This window comes from Ochotona curzoniae, unplaced genomic scaffold, assembly GCF_017591425.1.
Source record: "Ochotona curzoniae isolate NIBS_2020 unplaced genomic scaffold, NIBS_Ocur_1.0 contig_3498, whole genome shotgun sequence".
NCBI lineage: Eukaryota > Metazoa > Chordata > Mammalia > Lagomorpha > Ochotonidae > Ochotona > Ochotona curzoniae.
This window is the reverse complement of record NW_024465885.1, coordinates 38,172,787-38,192,906: the sequence shown is the minus strand read 5'-3', so window position 1 is coordinate 38,192,906 and position 20,120 is coordinate 38,172,787. Positions and strand designations below refer to the sequence as shown.

Below are 20,120 nucleotides of genomic sequence, written 5' to 3'. Positions count from 1 at the left end.
TCTTAACTCTGTATTGTGAAATATGTGAAATGTGACCACTATGTGTATACGTGTGTTTAATATAAGTTCATCACTCCCTCTGCTATGCTCCATCAATGATTTGTTCACAAGAGCTTGTCACAATTTGTTTCTTTCTCAACATGCCTATTTTGCATGCTAAATCATGATGTTTCTTAGATGTCAGGATGAGAACTTATTCCATTTGTTTTCTGCAGTGCCAGAATTTACCACTGTATTTGGCATATTGTAGGCATAAAATAATAGTTCTAACAGTAAGTACACCTGAATTTCTTCATTCTATAGTCTAGCACACCTCTATATACTTATATCATCTAGTTTGAATTCAGAAGCATGAATAAAAGCCATTTGTGAGAGTATTTTTGAACATCATGGGAGAATTGATTCAAAAATAAATAAATTTTGATGTAAAAGTTTTCCGAAATATCTGTATACTTCACACATAGTAAGCATTTCTATGCATACTGACAATCTCTCACTACTTGAGTCATTCTGTCGGTTGACCTAATGGTTCTAATTCGTGCAGTCTCTGCTGAAGTGCAACAGTCAAGACTGCCATGATTACTGCACAGGAAGTCAAATAGAGAATAAATATATAAGGATGTGTGTGAGTAAAATACTTAAAACTAAAAGATATACAGTGCCAGATGGGTTCTTCTATCAGGAAACCCTTCACTAAGAATTATCCAGGCAACTAGGCAGATATTTTATGCCAACCGAAATCCTAATTTAGCCCTTCACTTAAGCTTCTTGCTTGTTCTCATCAAGAAACCACTGTACCTTAACTCTTCATTCTTAACTTTACTAGTATTTCCGCAGTTGGGATTGCACTATCTTCCATCTTCGTGAGTGTCTGTTCCTTGTACTTCTTTGCTTCCTAGGCATACTTACACTGCCAGGAGACAGATCTCTGGGTCAAGACAAGAAGTGCTGCAACTCCTGTTGTATATCCTATGTTGAGTATTATTCTTGCCTATTTGTTTAATTTACTCTACCTGGCACTGAGGACGATGGCTTGTGGTGTAGCACTACCTTCTGCACACGTGCTTCTCCAGGCAGCATACATTGCTGCACCAGAGATGAGCCTTTCATAATTCTGGACTCCATGACAAATCACACATCTTGTCATATCCATATTCTTCTAAAAGTTCACTTATGGTAAATAGTCATAATAACAATAACGTTCCTATCAAATCTTCAATGATCTCGCAGACTATCTCCATACTTTATGTTAGTTATTTTTTTGTGAGACAAGACAACATGCATGGAGACAGCCACACAAGGAGCAGGAAGACAGAAGAGGAAGGGATGTTCGGAGGGTAGAGAGAGAACACTACCATGCTCATGCACTCCCCTAAATTCCCACATAATAACTGGGATTGAATCTGAGTCTGGCCGAAGCTAAGAGCCTAAAACGCTATCCCGAGCTTTCTTGTGGATGGCAGAAAGTCAGCTACTTTCACTGTCATCTCACCCTTGCTGCGCAAAGTTAGTAATATCAAGAAGCTGGAGAGTGAGGAGAGGGAAGCAGGAGTCAAACTCAGGCATGTCAATGTGAGAGAGGGCATCCTAGCTGACGACTAACTGCTGGGCTCAAGGTCAATCTGTCATGACATTTTGGTTAGGTATATGTCTAAGTCTTGTGTCCTGACCAACACCGTGCCTTAGGACCAATGCTTAAATCTCTGCATACTCCTCCAACTGTTAACATCTTACTGAATCTTTCATTACGTTGCTATTTACACAATGGTAACAAAATACTGATCTTGCATGAAAAGAACCACCTTCAATTATTACAAAGGCATAATTGCTTTCAGATTCACCTTATACAAGCAATAAATTATTGTCAGCACCACTTTCAATTCTTCTATTATGTAAATGCTGTATGAGATCCACATGTGGTCAGTAATCCAGTATCTCATTTAAAATCTTTGTTCCTCTCCCTCTGTCTCTCTCTTTCATCTTCGCATCTATCCTGTACCTATTATTGACTCAAAATATTCTTACGCGTAATCTGATTTTTTAAAATCCTACATACGTCAGTAAGATTTGTATCTATAAATGTGTTATACATTGTCACCAAAAAAAAATAGATATGAATGTGACATGCTGCAATTGTAATAATGTGAAACATAGTTTTAATGCAATGAGACAAAAATTGAATCAGAAATTTAGAGGCCCATTGCAGATTTTAAAGTGTCATTATACTGCTAAATATTGAAATCATGTGATTGAAATAGAAAGGTTGCCAGTTTGTGTTATTATATCTGCAGATATGTGGAGATATTGATTATTCTGTCAAAAGGTTTTGTCAGTGTATTTAGAAAAATATCAGTGCTTCTATTTAGAATCTGGTCACATGTGCACAATTTTATGGTGAAGGGACAAACAGATCTAATATAACTCAAGATGATGATGCTAAAGAGCAACTGATGAACAGTAAGCAGATTTTCAGATTTCAGTTTAAACACTATTCAAAACAAGAGGGCCATTTCCTTCTGTTGTGGGTGTTTCTCCAAACTTATTAGTGAGGTAAGGAATAAGAAGTAAAAAGTTAAGACTCAGATTACATTACTTGAAGACAATTAGCTCTAGATTGTGAAGATAATTGTCTTAAAAATATATGTGTTCAGAAGATATGGTACCTAGTAACTTGGGTTTTAATCCTAGAACTACTAAGATTTTGTTGGAAGAGGCAGGAGAAATGAAAAATGTATCGGGCTATATTATTATCTCAAAGACTGATTATTATGCAAAAGAATATTCCAATTTCAATTTTAAAAACTACTAATTTGTTCTCAACGGCTGTAATTTGGGATCCCATGGGATGACATATGAGGATATGCAGGAGACTTTGGAAGGCCATTGTGGGTTTGGTGCCTTAGTTCTCCAGGCAACTTGGCTGAGATTTCCAGTGTCTGAAGCTACAATAACACAGTGGCCGTACTGTAATTCATCACAGCTGGGAAATCAAAGTACATAGAACATAATAAAGACCTTAAAATTAGTAAAGGGAAGAGAATAGGGCATATCTTTTTTAAAAAATATTCACCTGAGTAGGATTTTTGTGCAGCAAACCAGGGAAGGCGTTGACGAATCAATGGCTTTATGACACTGTGTGTATCATCATGCACTTGTCAGTTTAAGGACAATCTGCATTCACTTCAGTTACGTACATGTTACACCCCCAGGATAAACTAGACATTGCAGTCATTGGAGATACAAAGAAAATTGTAATAGAAATAGTACTTATTATTTCAACAGCTACAGGTTTCTTTCATATTAATTCATGTTTTGCTGTTAGTGTTTTTCTTCTGCATTTATTAACATGCTTACCACTTGGCTTATTATCTTGCTATTTGGCTATAATTGAACACATTGTTAGTTGATTTTCATTGAAAAAAAACAAAGAGCCCAAGAAATCCCATTATTATTTAATGCCCTAGTAGCAATTAAAGGGAAAGATTACGTTAAGCATCTGTTACATCAAATCTTTGACTTGGGTTTTCTTTTCATACTTTATATATTAAGGATTGTTGGTGGATCTTTTGTATAAATTGATCAATTTTTTTTGTTAGTGGGGTGAGATAATGTTCCCTTTTAAGATAGCCATAACAGCAGCACAACTTCTCACCAGAAAAATACATGTAATCACTCCATAATGTATTTCATAGAGTTTTTGAAGATTAATGAGCATTAGAAATACTATAGTAAAGATTATTAACGAGAGTGTATACATGCCTAAGATGAAACCTATGAAATTAGAACTTTATTTGGAAATTAGGAAATGATCCTCTGAAGAATTACAGTTCTGCATTAAAATTCAGTTTTCTGTCAAAGTAACCGATATATACATATTCTGTTGCAAATGTGTTGTTGCAGTTTACCTCTGTGAAAGAAATAAATTTTTAGATTTGGCTTCTGATGAATTCAGCATGAATTTGGACAAAATGTAAGGAATTTGCTAAGTATGGCAATATATATGAATCTCTCTCTCTCTATCTATCTATCTATCTATCTATCTATATATATATATATCTCAACTTTTTTTTAGGCTGTGGCTGCTATTGCAAATAAGCTTTGTTCCTAAAACATCTTTTCCATTCAATTGAGTTCTGTTATCTTTCCAGGATTTGGGGCCCACACTTTCTCAGAATAGTAGCTGCCTTAGGCTTGCCTTTGAAACATTTCCAAAGCTGAACAGGTGATACTATAAACATATTCCAGGCTTGCCATTTGGGGCGAGCAAGTGGCTTTCCATGGTGGCTCCTTCTGTATGTAAATTGGTTTTAACGATTTCTTTCTTTCTTTCTCCTGGGCAGGATTTATGTGGGCATCATTCATGTGACACACTGGGAATGGCAGACGTTGGGACCATATGTTCTCCGGAGCGCAGCTGTGCTGTGATTGAAGATGATGGCCTCCACGCAGCTTTCACCGTGGCTCATGAAATTGGTATGCAGTGCCTTTTCTCTTCCCTCGCCAAATCAAACACGTGTAACAGCTGCAACAGAAACCCAAATACTTGGCAATTAATTCCAGATTTCTCCTGGTTCAGATGGACCATTGGGGATTAAATTTGTTTATATTTGCACTTTTGGGGTTAACTAATACAGGAGAAGAAAGGCAAAGTCAGCAGCACAGTAGATGTTGCCTTTTGTCAGTGTGATTTAAAAGTCAAAGACAGGTTTGCTACTGCTGCTGGCTGATTTCTGTCTTTTCAAGCATCCCTGAATGGCTCCTAAACCAAATGTATCATGTTCCTTTACAAGTTATCCAAGGTGGTATTGACTCATCCAAGGTGTGTCTCTTGGCACAGAAATTCAACACCTTTTCCTTCGTTTTGAGTAATAATTCTAACTTCCTGTTGAAGGAAGCCTACCACTTGTAAATTTTCTCATCTAGTTCTTAATAAGGCTGATGAGGCCAAGCCTGCCACTCTAAAATCTCATTTACCCAATTTATCTGTTACAAGAAACGTATCTTCTACATTGATCAAATTATGTAGTGCGGAGTTATTTCTAGAAAACTACTCTACAAATAGGGAATCTTACGTGCTTCTTGGTAACCTAGGCTGCTATGTGTATGAGAAATTGACTTAGGAAGCAGGATTTGGTCATGAGAACTGAGCACAAGTCTTGCAAAAATAATTTCTACCTATGTCTCATGGATCTGATTACTTAAACTCTCTAAGATTAGGTTTCATATCTGCATATCAGGGTAGTAGTAGTAGTTGGATAGGATTCTGTTAGCCTATGTGATTTATAGCTTCTTTCTTACATAAGTATATGGACCAGCTCAACATCCTCTTTTTGGAGGCAAAGCATGCTTTGTTAATTATCATACTTATTTTATAAGATAGCTTTTTTGTTAAAAGTAAAACCAGAATTCTTCAATGGTCATTAAAACATTTGTTTTTTTATTCCTTATAGACAGAAAATTTGTAACTGTGTTTTCTTTAAGGAATTAAAGAACTTTTTTATCAAAGATATAAAAACATAAATATATTGACACATATGAATTTCAATTCTTTAGTCTGGTGGCACTAATTTTCCCAATGGAAATCCTTTTTAGCATCTCAGCAAGGAAACACAAAACTTGAAGATAAATAGTCATCCAACTGCGTTACTAATAATAACCCAGTGCAATCATTTGTTGTTACCTGGCATCTTTACTTATGAAAGCCAAGATCTGAGATGGAGTCCCAGTTCTATCCTTGTGTCCATTTTTGCTGTCTCAGTCAGAAACGTTGACTCCCCTTGCTCCCCACACTACAAGAACTGATGTCCCTTTGAATGCATAAACTACTTGAACTTCAGGGGCAGGATTATATCTTCATGTGTCTTCTGCCCCTATCAATGAAAACATTTATTCTCATCAGGATCTGGCTCCTTACTTGTCTGGCAGCTGCACCTGTTCAGCAAGGACCCTAGGGTAACCGATTCAGGTAGGCTGAGAAGGTTATGCTGCAATAAAAACAACTGGTAAAGGTGCAAAACAGCTGATAAAGGTGTATCCCGGCACAGAGCTATAATCAATATTTGTTACAGTTCTTAGTATATGTGTGAGTGAAACACACAGGAGAGCTGTTCAAGGTAACATTTTGATCCTGCAGTCCAAATACTCCAGAGGATTGTAATTAAGGAGAGGAGTTTTGAATGGTATGCTAGTCATCAATCACTTGTATTCAGAGTGAAGGCAATGCCAAAAGAGCGGTGCTAGATGTCTGGAACAGCAATGGCTCGTGAGTCTGTAAGCCAGGTGAAGTTATAGGAGATAAGCAAGAAAACTGAATGTTGGCACCCTCCGTGCACAGGCTCTTGAGTTCTAAATCTTGTTCTTGGAAGAATGAAACTGTTCATTCCTTGCGAGATTATTTACCCCTGGCCTCCGAGGTGATCTGTTGTCCCACATTAGGCTCATCTGTGAGTTCTTCCTCTGTGATATTGTGGCAATGAATACAGCTTCTCCTGGGCTGCTTTGGCTTCAAAGAAATGAGATTGAATGGAAGAACCTTACAGCGCAGTCTTCTCAGCCCACCTGAATTGGTAACCCTAGGGTCCTTACTGCACAGGTGCAGCTGCCGGAGAGGTCAGAAGCCAGATGCTGATGAGAACAAATGTGATATTAAAGCTATATTTATCTGAGTGTACAATAAGAAACTTTCTTAGAATGTTAAGGATATTGGATAAAGATACACAAGAGAACAGTGTATAAGTAATGCAGGTGTTCATGGACAGTTTGAAAAATTAATAAAAATTTGTATTATGAAAAGTTATGCATAGATTTAAAATATTTGCACACAAATGAATTTCCTTTTATTTTTTCCATGATATTTCTGAGGTGCCCTCCTGAGCAAAAATAAAACCTGAATCTTCAACAGATCATTATGCTCTTGTAGTCTTTCAATTTCTTTGCTGAATCCTCTCTGTTTACTTCATTTAAAATTCTTTGTAACTTATTCTGCATCATCCAAGCCCTACCTACTTGATTTCCCTTTCTACATTGTATATGGTCCATGCTATAATATTGACCAGCAGGGAAATGAGAATTCAATTCCAGATATATAAAGTACCCTAGTTTTCATTCACTTTTGTCTACTTTGACTTTGCTTTAGCACAAACGATATGAGCATATATTACAGGTTATCTTAGTCTTGCTGTACAGCCAGTGAGAGTCGGGTCAGGCAGCTCACTGCTCTGTTTCATGAAGCTATTATCCACACTAACCAAACTCTGGATTCTAATCCAACTGGATTATTTCTGTGCATTTTCCCAGCACTCCATCCTCTGCTTCTGTTTTACTAGATACTTGCAACTTTTCATATTTGAAAGTTACTTCTACGAGCTGTGTCAAGTGATGAAAACAAGACTTTAAAACCTACTTCCAGAGTGCCCTGAGTTTACTTTAGCTGCAATCCACAATATGCATTTTTTTCATTCAAGCAGTGTAAATTATTGCTGCACTTAAAGCATAAATTGGGAGAATATTTCCAAGCCTGTGTCATAATCTTTTACTTCATTTCTTCTATATATTTGCTTAGGAATACAATTTTCAGGAATTGAAATGTAACTCCGCATATAAGTACCCAAGTGCTCTCTCTTTTTGTGAACAGAGATTTAAAACTCAAAGTTGAGTATACTTTTCAGGGAAAAAAATGGATCAAAACTTCCCATTTTTTTTTTCTCTTACTCCTTGTCTTTGAAAATCTCCTCCACTGAGATTCGATGAGTAAGACAGAGACAAAAATCAAAGACCCTATTTATACTATTTCCAGCTACAGGATTAGGTTACTTAAACTCATAAGGGTAAGAGACAAATGAATAGTTCCGAAAGTTACTCTTTTCATGAATTGCTTGATAACCATAACACTTCTTTTTCTCTGCTAATCATTTTGAAAAAGAACAAGATTTTTGGAAGTACATATCTAAGTGATGACAATGCAGGCTTCTGAATGTTGATGTTGACAGATGTTGAGTTGTTTTCCTCCTGATTTTAATAGATGCATACATTGTTAGGACATTTCTGAAAGGTACTTTACACATTGAAAAATACAGTCCTCATTCATGTATGTTGAGTGGAGGCAGGAAGGTATCTGCAGCCCTTTACAAGCCAAATGTGAACTCGGATATTTTCAAGTTAATGTTGAATTTATAGCCTGAGTTTGTATTTTTAACCTGTCAGATTTTTATTAACAACTTGTAATAATAAAGATTTCACCTGCTGCACACATGCTTGTTAAAACTATAGTTTTATTGATGTAGAGCCAGCTTCCCAGACACTCAGGAGAACAATCTGATTTTATTTAGATTAATGAAATTCATCATTTGCAAACATTCCAAAGTTTTGCTTTATTTCAGTTAATTATAAAATGTGCTAAGTGAATCTCTGCAGAATGAAAGGCTTCCGCGTGCTTCCTGAGCTAAAGCCAGGCAACTTCAAAAGTCAAGACCCTGTATTCAGCTGAAACCTAGGAAGTGGCTGAGACACAACAGCAGGCTGCCTGTGTTTTGCTGTGGTTAGAGGCTGTTCTCCAGTTGTGCTGATCTTCATGGGACTGTGCTTCCATGGATGATTAGATTAAACAAGGCCATGTTTGCAAAAGCTGCTGAGGCCCTCAAAGCACCACAGACCAAAGCACAATACACAGAATCAGAGGTTGGACTGGATACGAGATGTGAGGTCAGAGGAAGCTGGGATTAAACTTGGGTATTTACCCACAAACTCATGGCTTTAATCAAGATGATCTGAGCACTTTTTTCTTTCCAGTTTGGAGCAATGGCACACCATGCTTTGCTGGTGCTGTAGATGTAAGGTGGAAATATATGACGTTGCTTTACGGCTGACATCACTGAGAGATTTTGTGTTTACTGTCAGTTATTTTTAGAAGTCAAATTTTAATTCGTCTTTCTCTTGGAGAAACTTTCCTTCCCCTCCCGAATGAAGTTGTTTAATAACACTAAAATGCATTCAGACTATTAAGTACTGGCATGTGACTAGGGAAATTAGTCCTAGGAAATCTGGGAGGACACCAAAGCTCGTGTGTCCTAAAACCCAACTCCTCTACATTATTTAATCCTCACCAATGCCCAGAAATAAGTGTTTATAGATCACCCAATAGAAGAGAAAACCAGCACACCCAGAAGTTTCTAACCTTGAGATCAACACTGCTAGCTTAAAATTTGAACATAATTCATCTGGCTTTGGAACCCAGGACTTCTTCCCTGTAAGTATTTTTATAGAATATCCCGTTAGATTGATTCAAAAGTATATCGATGCTGCGAGGGTATGCTGTGCAAAAAAAAAAAAGTTTTCTTCCTTCCAAAATACAAAATTGGCTCCAAGCTTACCACTCACATTTAGTGTTTTGAAAGGAGAGTGAATCACCTTCTGGATGGAATGCATGTTGGAGTAGACATATTCAACTCAATCACTGGGATTTAAGATGGCCTTCTTCAGGTGATTCCAGATTCTGGTCTCACATAAGCTGTTGACTCACTTTTCACCCCTTGCAAGATCGTCTTGAACCTCCATAATCCCAGCTGGAAAATTAGGTAAAATAAAAACATGACTTCATTAAGAAACAGCTGCTTCAGCCATGCCGTGCTGTCCCAAGTAAACACATTACAGAACTCCTTGGGACTTTTTTAGGATGTGGTACTGTGTCCCCTTGACCACTGGTCACTTTGGAATCAGGAAACAAGACTGTGAAATTCTGTTTAATTTTCACACCAAAGTTTAGAAAAACAAGCAATTTCCTTCCTGAAGTTAATGTTCTAAGTCATACCTACTTGTACAGTAATACTTGAGTTGAATTAGAAGCTTGCCTGTGGAGGAAATGTCTATTTTGTCTCAGGCTTTCTTTCTAACACTAGATTCACTTGTGAATTTAAGTAAGCAACCCGTTCTTTCCATCTATGTTGGACTTTTCAAAGATCACATTTATTATACGTCACCTATTTGACTTCATTTTAAAAAAGGATCATCATACTAGAAACATTATCAAGTAACTGCTTGCTATTTATTTCTGTGCTTTGGCTCTTAATTGCCTCAGCATTATACATGAGAAATTTCCAATTGTATCATCAAGCAATAGAAAGTTTTGTAAACAAATTGCTAAAGTTGGTTTTCCATCTTTAGCATGTCAGTTGATAACAAATTAATCTAAACAGGAACACCGATTTGTCCTAAAGCAAGACTTTAGGAACTTTGCTTTAAGTCCTGGCAACACTCCACCACCACCACAACCACAACTCGCCACCCCTCTACCCACCTGCCCACCTTCCCTCTCACCAGGTCTCTACACATCCTGGTTTGCAGAAAGAAAGAAGGAACTTGCTTGAACTGCTGAAAATTTCTTTTTTTGCCCTTTAGAGTCAGTTGGAATCTTCCCCACCATTTTCTTTCTATACTCTGAACTGCCAAGAAAGAAATATTTCTCTATCTTTCCAAAACAAAATGGAAATTGTTTTTGTATTTTAAAATGTAATTATGTGTTTGAAAGGCAGCGAGACAGACATGGAGAGAAGAAGGCTTTGCCACCTGCTGCCTCACTACCCAAATGCCCTTAACAACCAAGACTGGACCAGGCTGGAAGTTAATCTGGATCTCTGGCAGAGATCCAATTGCTTGAGCCATCATTTGCTGCCTCCTAAAGTGCACGTGGGCGGGAAGCTGACTCAGGATCAGAGCCTGGAATAGAACCAGGCACTCTAACAAGGAATGCAGGCCTCCCAACCAGCATCTTAAGTGCTGCACCAAGCACCTGCTTCAAGAATTTCCTTTCTCCATAGGTTTCTCAATTTCATTTCCCTGGCTTCATCAAGATTTCATCCTTCTACTCACTGTGTTGTTATTTGCAGCTGGAAAACAATCAAACAGAAAACATTGCAAAACACAATTACATGAAAATGACAACCTTCTTTAGGCATTGTAAACATTTTCTCCACCACGTTTTGGTATTCTTCATTATTCTCTGGGGGCATGACTGGTTAACTCCATATTTTGGGAAAGCTGCTGGGAGCTATTTTTCTCAGAAATTCTTAAGCTGCAAACCATACCATTGACTTTCATTATCTCTATAGGTAATTTATGAACAGAATCTGGAAAGGCAACTGCCACCAAAGCCAAATACGGTGCTCAGTTCTCTGTAATTCCCGCACTGTCTCTCCTTGAAATACGTAGCTGTCTGCTGTGACCTGATGTTAAATTTCCTAGATTCTAGATTTTCTTGAACTTTTGTGTCATAGTGTATTGGCTCCAGTGTGAGTGTCCCTTTAAAAGGGTTGATGCTTTTATATGTGCCTTGCCAATCAGGGCTGAATGATATGGACAAGTTATAGATAGACATCAACTGTTTTAGCAAAACTGTTTGGCAGCTCACATTGGAAAACCCCCACTCCATTGGCTGTGCACGACTCTTAGTATGTGTGTCACATCTTTCCTAAAGAGCATCCAAGCATCCCTCACTTTGCTCTCCACTTCCAGGTCCCCTCCAGCTTCTGAAGGGAAGTCATGTGGGCCTCTCCCTGGATCCTGGTTCCAGACACTCAGGAACAGGCTTTCTGCTTTTGTGGATGCTGAAATGTTCTTCCTTTTGCACATGCCCCTCAGCCAGCTCACAGTCTTTCTCCGTGAAGAACAGGACGTTTGTTCTCCACTGAAATGTTGATATTGCCCAGCTGACTCTCACACGGCCTGTGTCTTCCTGGCACAGAAAACTAAGAAGAAAGGTTCACACCCCCTCTCATTCTGGCTGAGGTGGAGCTAGGAGCTGGACATGCTCAGAATGACAATCTTCGGTGGTGGCATTTTGTGTTTATCTGTGGTAGCAATTCACTTATTGTGGTAGCAATTAATAAATTCAAGAAGCATAAAATTCATAATATTATGCCCAAGAGCATGCCAAATGATTCATAAAATTATGCCAAGATACTTGAAAAGGAAACTGTTTTACTTACATAGTTTGGATCTTGAACATTCTATGGCTTGCCTCTATGTATACAAGAAAAAAGTGAGATATTCTCATAGGCCCTTCAAAGTGTAATTGGTATTTGCCATATGGCCTGCATTTTAAATCGGAATCTCAAAATCTTCTCTCCAAATGAAGTGAAAATCCCTTGATGCAATAATAAAAATACATATGAAAAGTGTAATTTATATAGATTTGGAAGAAAAGACCATTACTCCATTAAATAAACTTGACTGTCTTATGAAACAGAATGCAAGATTCTAATGTTTCATTGGAAAAATGTAAGCCAGGATTCAAGTAAGTATCATGTTACGAAGGTCATTTTGGGCCGCTTTCTCTGTTTTCTGTGCCAGAAGGATGTGGGGCGAAGCCTCCAGTGTGAAATTGCCATGTTAATCCCACAGCCCTAAATGATAGTTTCTACCTTAAAGAAGTTCACAAAAGTCAGAGGGCACACGCACCAAATACTGGACGTCATTTCAGCAGTTTTTAAAAGGACATGATTGAAGAATTTTGTTTCTCTGCACTCTGAGTTCCCAGAACACATCACTCAAAAACTAAAGGAGCTTCTGCTCATCATTTGTATGTCATTTGAGACATACATGCTACTGACCCAACAGAAGGTGAATGGGCTTCCCAGAGAAAATTTGTTCATCTAGTAAGTCTTACTGAAGTAAATAACTAACATAAATAAATCAATCTTTAAAAAAACACAAGAATGGGAAGATTTGGAAGGTGACCGAGCCCTAGCTATTTAATTGGAGCCACAACAGAAGTCAGCTGCTCAGTGAACAATTCTGTTATGAGGTGTCGGTGATTTAACGAGTTGGCCAAAAGTAGTGGGAATGCAGCATTAAGGATTTCATCTCTGCTGGATTTCATTGATGTGTGCTGAACTCCTCGTAGCCTGGCCAGAGTTCTTGAATTTGGCATCAAGAACCCAAGGAAAATGCAGTAATCAATTGGCAACACTACTTTCCACATCGTTATAAGTGGTTTCCTCGTATTCTAGAAAGCTTTACTAAAAAGACACCGTTAGGGTGACTTATTGTCTACTTTTCAGAGTTTTCAACAAACTGCTGAGACTTTAGTAACTTTAGCAGCATTTTGGATTTATTAAAGAACGTTATTTTATCTTTAGAGCAAAAGGAAAATGATGTTATGCAATGAAAAGCAATTTACTTGGATTATAAATCAGCAGTTATCCACTATGTAAAATAATATTTACCATGATACAATGGAAATGACATCTGCTGGAATTGCCAAGAACATGGTTGGGAAACTGAAGCCCAAAATACCACCTAGATGAGTGCTTTTAGAAAAATCCCTTCACTTGCAGTATCTATTTTTCTCCCAGCATTGAAACTGACTCCATGATGGGTATATTTGCAAAATCTTTAGTTTGGTTGGGAGACCAGTAACCACTCATAATTCACTAAATGACAAAAAGCAATGAAGAGGAAGAGCACGTTTACACTTTCATGAAACCAGAAAGTTTTTACTTTCACTTCTCTTATTTTCCTCCCCACGTCATCACAAACAGGTAGCCACTTAATTTCTTGATGAAGAAAATAGAAGTCATTGATCCATAAAAGTTGTTTATTAAGTGTTTGCAACTTGCACGGCGTTAAATTAAATACAGGAGTTTCAGCAGTGAAGGAGGAGAGAAGCACTTTGATCTCGTGGGGTTTGTGGTTCATCAGAGAAAACAGAAAATTCAACAATCAGCATAATATGTAGTGAGGGCAATGACACACCCCACAGTTGTTTCACAGATTCTGGATTCTAAATAAGTGTTTGTGTGTGTCCCAGAGCATATGCGGTCCAAATGAGGTAGGCAAACATCCTCTCCTGAGTTGAGCTTTTCTGGCTTCATTTCAATGTTCACCAAACGTAATTGATCCACCAGTAACGCACAGCTTTTATTTCCCAAGGTGTCCGGCATCTGGGTGAGAAAGTTCGTGATCATGAACTCATCTACTACCCAGTGGAAAAAATCATGTGCTCCTGTAATTGTGTAGAAAAACAAAAATGGAAAATCACCTCTTATTTTCACTTCCTCTATTCCCTCCCTTAGGACATCTCCTTGGCCTGTCTCACGATGATTCCAAGTTCTGTGAAGAGAACTTTGGCTCCACGGAAGATAAACGCTTAATGTCATCCATCCTCACCAGTATCGATGCCTCCAAGCCCTGGTCCAAGTGTACCTCAGCCACCATCACAGAATTCCTGGATGACGGCCATGGTATGTGTCATTCAGGGCAACATGGTACCAGAAACAAAAACTGGGAATTTATGAGTGTTCCACTTCATCTTATCCTCCACATGACATCTAGCTCTGACACACAGTGTTGTTTTGACACTCTGAGAGAACAAAGCAAGCACACTGATCGTATCTTGGCACGTAAGGCCAGCATCCTTGGTGGCATTGTAGCTATGGTATTTTTGCTTTGGAATTGAAAAGTTCAAAAGAGAAACAGTGTGGGAGACCACACAGAATGCCTCACTGTGCCCTAAAAACCTGGCTTTTATTTCTTCTTTCACCACTAGCTTCCTGTGAGAACTTTGGCAGACATCTTGGCTTCCCTGCTATTAAGATGAGTCTCAGAATTATTTGTTACATGCTTATTACAGGGGTGTGGTTAAGGTGTAGGTGACAGTTCCACTGGATTCCCTTCAAGACCTAAGAAAGTCTGGGAAGGACGGCTAGGTTGAAGAAAGAATTTGGTTTCATATAGACAATAGACTCTCCTGAAAGTGAAGTAAAGATAATTGAACAGATTTAAAAAAAAAAACAAAAACCAAAAAAACAACAGCAATCTGATGAGGAATCACATCAAGAATTTAAAAGTAAAATGTTTGGTTTCATTCTTTAGATATAATTTAAGAGCAGAGCACACTTTATTAAACTCTATGAAAATAGATATCATGCAGTAAATCAAATACAAATGTCAATGAAGTTGCCAATTCTAGACATAGGAAATTTTGGTACCCCAATAATCTTTACAACAAACTGTTACAAGTTTCCTAGAATGTTTTATTGTTTTGACACAATAGAAACCTGGGAGGAAAATTACATAAGAACTAGAAGAGATTTTTTAAAAATCACACAGTTCAAAGTGTCTCATCCTATAATATAAGAAAATTATTATTTCTTCTTTACTCAAAATTTGAAAAAATGAAAAAATTTAAATATGAAAAAAATCTTAATCATAATGGTTTCCCTTAAAATTATTCCATGATATGTAATTCAAAGTTGGATAAAAAGGTTTTATGATAATTCTTTTTTCCAGTTCTAGCATGACCATATGTCTTACCGTTGGTCAACTTGAACTCTAACTACATCATGTCACTACAGGTGATTAAATCCAGGTAGTTACTCCATATTGCGTGCTAACTCACTGACTGCATTAATGATGAACTGGCAGTACGTTAGCAGTATGATCCTATTCCCTTTTCCCAGAGCAGACTTTGGCTTAGCTGTTAGGATGCCACTTGAGCCACCTGCATCCCATATCAATGTGCCTCGGGTCAAGTCCTAGCACTGCTCCTGATTTCAACTTCCTGCTAATGCCCACCATGGGAGGGAACAGTAATACTTCCAATCATTGGATCCCTGCCATCCTTGTGGGAAAGCTGATTGCAGATAACAGTTCCTGGCTTTGGTCTGACCCAGCTGCCACGCTTACAGGAATTTGGGGAGTGAAATAACAGATAATTCAGATAATCCCCCTCGTTGCTTGATCTCTTTGTGTAATGAATGAATAAATAAATAAAAACATTTCTTTTTCTAAAGGCAATCAAGAGCCAAAAATCCAAGTTGGCTTGAAATTTTTCTCGATTAAAAAGGGTTCTTCACTAGTAAAAAGAAAGAACTTGCCAATATTTTAAAAATTTACAACCAATACCAAAACTGATTATAATAGGTTTTTCCTTCCCAGCAGTAATAACATTGTGCTTTTAAGTTGGGGCCCATTATCAGTGTTGATTCAAAGCTGCTAAAGTCCTGAAACCGATGTTTATCAAATTATATGTATCTGTAGTGATCAATATGGAATGAATATTTAATGAAGATATTCTTGAACAAGACCATAAGGCTATGCTCCTAACGCTGCCCTTACCGTTTTGTTTTGTTTTCTTTGGTTTTATATAATGAAAAAGTTTCATATTTAATTTAAAAATCACACATTACACATTCCAAAAGCTTGAGCTAAACCTTGAATCACTAATTAAATGGATTTAGCTGCTAAGGCAGGAAATACTTATTGCTAAATGGTAAAAAAAAAAAAAGTTTTTTTCCTATGCAAGTGTTAGGTCAACTAATTACAATGCTGTGCATAGTTTTGTTCTTTATTCCCATAATTTGGAAATAATTCATGTTTTTCCTGGTTCTGGAATTTATGGCCTTACTATCTGTGCAGTAAATATGCTTCTAGGATTGTCTTAGTTTTTAATAACATGTCTGTATTTAAACAGCTTCATGCGCTGAGTTTTTGAAAATTTTATAACAAATAACTTATTTGTTACATTTCAGTTTCTGTTTAAAATTTCTGAAGATATAATTTTAGTGTAAATAGACCTTATATGTTTGCCGGACTTAAAAAAAAGTATTTGAGTATATCGAAGAAATGTAACTAACATTTTTATGTTTTATGCTATATTTTGCCAACTCTAAACTATTTCTCTTTTTAATACTTTAACTTGATCTTTCAATCATTTATGTTGACAGAGAAAATCATTATTTCATTAATAATCTACAATGAATAAAGTAATGTTAGAATATTGCAAAACAAAGAAGGAAAATGTGTTAGCATGTCTGATTTTATTTGAAAACGGTATACAGACACCGCACTCAAAGTTCTTAAAGCAATATGATGTAGCTATAAATTCAAATCATTTTGTAATAGTCCATTGTGACCAGAAAACTGAAGTAAGTTTACATGACAGTCTGACCAGAGAAATTAGCAAACCCGGTTGTGAGAAGGTTGGTGTACAGACAGTTCAACTATAGAGCCAAGGAAAGAAGTAAAAAAATAAAAGCCCAAGCTGATGGAAAAGCAATGTAATGCATCTCTTAGAACACCATACCCTTAACCTGAAATCTTAGCATAAACCCTTCCATTTCACTCACTGAGAACTACTTAGGCTTCCACTGAGAGACCATTTATTTATATTTCTAGTTGTACTCTTTGTTCTGATTTTCAAATCAGATTTTCGAAGACGTATGTACTTTAAAAGCAGAATGACAGATTGAGGGAAAGAGGAGAGGTCGTGTGTTAGGGGTGAGAAAAAAAAGAAAACCATCTTCCGTCTACTCCTAAATGGCTACAACAACTAGGGTTCTGCCAGGCTGAAGCAAGGAGCCAGGAATTCATTCTTGGCCTCCCATTTGGGCTGCAGAAACCCAAGTAATTGAGCCATCTTCCAATAATTTCCCAGGTACATTAGTAGGAAGCTGAATCAAAAGTGGAGTAGCCAGGAGCGAAACCAGCCACCCAATATGAGAATGTGGGGTGCAATTTGGAAAGTTGCTACGTAAAGCACTGCACCACAATTTCTGCCCCACATGAGCAAGTTTAAGCCACAAAATAATCCTAGGGATTGGAAAGTCTTTCACACAGATGTGCTGAGGACAATAAACGGTATCCTTTGACAATAAGGGAGAGGTGCTTAACCAACTCCACCTGCAAAATGAAAACCCTTGAAATAACACAGTACTGAAGCACAATTTTCCACAAGGTCAAAAACTACTTTGCAAAAGCAGGAAAGCCATTACTGTTTTAAAGTAGATATTCTCATAAAACTTACGCAATTTTTGAAGTCACCTAAAAAGTATGCCATCCAGAAAATCCACTTCTGTGTGTTATTGTATCCCCACCCCTTGCTGCCCATCTGCAGAAATGCTGGAGATTTGAGATCCTGGAGCAAAATGAAGTTCCAAGTATTTGATTTATTTTAAAAATTATTAGCCATAAGTAGCTGGACTTTGGTAGCACTTGACCACTGCCAAGTTTAAATTCATTAGTATTACGAGTGTTTCCTGACATGATTCCAGCTAGAAAAATGCATCAATTAGGTTATGGCTGAAAAGTCAGAGTATACACTCAAAAATAACCATCTGATTCCAAAAAAAGAGAGAGAAAGAGAATTGATTCCTTACAAGACTCTCCACCCCCATCAGGCCATCCTGGCCAAGATTCTGGTCGACAAGCTGTCCTGTTTACTCAGGTAAGCATTGGCAGAGAAATTGTGTGAGGAAAAGCAAATTACTGAATTTCCCTTCTCAAATGTTTAATAAACATAAGGAGAAAAAAAGATAGCTTTATCTGCTGTATCCCATGTCCAGTGTCCCATGATGAGTAAGGCGACCACCTGCATAGGCACAGTATGAACGTACCTGCAGCCTCAGCTTCTGGAGAAAAAACTGCAGACAGCTTGGAAAAATTAATATGTAGATAACTGAATGCTGGCTTTGCTTTTATTTTACAGACTTCTATAGTTATCTGTGAGGCATAGTTACCAAGAGGCAGAGGTAAGAAAGGAAGACAAAGAAAGAGATCCTTTATCCACTAACTCACTGTCTCAAATGGCGACAGTGTCCAGGGCTGAGCTAGCCAGGAAAATCATCAGGCTCTCCCTTGCAGGTGCAGAGGCCCAAGCACTATGGCCATCTTCTAATGTTTTCCCAGGCACGTTAGCAGGCAACTGGATAGGTAGTGGAGAAGTCAGCTCTCGAACCATCTTCCAAATGGGATGACTGACATGCAAGCAGTGGCTTTACCCACTGTGCCATACAGTCAGCTCTGAAAGAGCTCATGTAACAGCCACTCACTGCGCACACACCTTTGACATAAAATAATGTTGGGAAATTAAGTAACCTGAATCCTCTACTGCGTCTGGACTGCAATGCTTAACATCAATCTGTGAAATGGAATACAAAGTGTATTATAATTGTGTCTTGATTTTCACAAGAAATGCAGTTAGAGGACTTGTAAATGAGACATATATTCTAAAGTTCTGTGAGTCATGATGAAGATCGCTTTTGATCAACCCTGTTGGGAGTTCTGTGTCCCTCCTAAATGTTATTTCGCAATTCTTTCTCCAGATTAGGGAAAATTTCCCTTATTTTTAATTTATTACAATTTTAATCCCAGTGATCTCTCTCTGCGCCTTCTGGGACTCCCATAACTCTTCTATTTGGCCTCTTAATAGTGTCTTTCAATTCTTGAATATTTTTTTTTGCCTGATCCAGCTCTGCTTCCAGCTTTTTGTTTGTTTCCCCGGTGACAGGAAATATCTTCCAATTCTGATATTCTTTCTTCTGCTTGCTTCATTCTATTTTGGAGACTATCCACTGTACTTTTAATTTGCTCCACTGTATTCTTCATTTCTAATGTATCAGCTTTCATTCATTTCCAGTATAACACATTCCTTAAATTCCTTGAACGCCTGCTTCATGTGCTTCTCCTTGTTGATAAGCCCATGTGGGTACCAGTTCTGGTCCAGGCAGTCCTGCTTCCCATCCACCTCCCTGTTGTGTCCTGGGAAAGCAGTTGGGGATGGCCCAAAGCCTTGGGATTCTGCACCTATGTGGGAGACCTGGAGGAAGCTCCGGGCTCCTGGCTTCAAATTGGCTCAGCTCTAGCCATTGCAGCTGCTTGGGGAGTGAACCATTGGACAGAGGATCTTCCATTCTGTCTCTTCTTCTCTCTCTATGCCTTCCTTTCTAATAAAAATAAATAAATCTTAAAAAACAAAAAAGATGCTTTGGGTGCAATTGGTTAGGAATATTCATTGATTTCTTAAGGCTGAGAATATTTGAACCAACATATCATTTTTAGATATGGACAAGGAGAGTCGACTGAAATAATTTCAGGACTAGAAATAAGGTAGAAAGGGTAAGGAATAATAACCATCAACATTGATTTCCATGAATTAACGCATAGCCAGAAAGATAATTAACTAGTTAGAGAAGCCAGATTTCTTTTTAACTCACGGGTTTTTTTTTTTTTTCTGTTCTGTTTTCTGCTATACTTTCCATCAGCACTGGTGGGTTTCAAGGGCCGTACAAAGAGACTGCCACATACTTTCATTAGTTCATTTCAAGTCACTGTATTTCCCTTTCAATTTT

General features: G+C 37.7%; 1 protein-coding gene across 1 annotated transcript in view; it reads left to right on the top strand.

The window, feature by feature from the left end:
* The window catches only part of ADAMTS5 (ADAM metallopeptidase with thrombospondin type 1 motif 5), a 40,616-nt gene that overhangs the window by 8,156 nt on the left and 12,340 nt on the right, over positions 1 to 20,120 (top strand). Inside the window, exons 2-3 of the mRNA XM_040980868.1 lie at positions 4,341 to 4,473; positions 14,067 to 14,234. Of these exons, the coding sequence (XP_040836802.1) occupies positions 4,341 to 4,473; positions 14,067 to 14,234 (301 nt within the window). The remainder of the gene's footprint in view (positions 1 to 4,340; positions 4,474 to 14,066; positions 14,235 to 20,120) is intronic.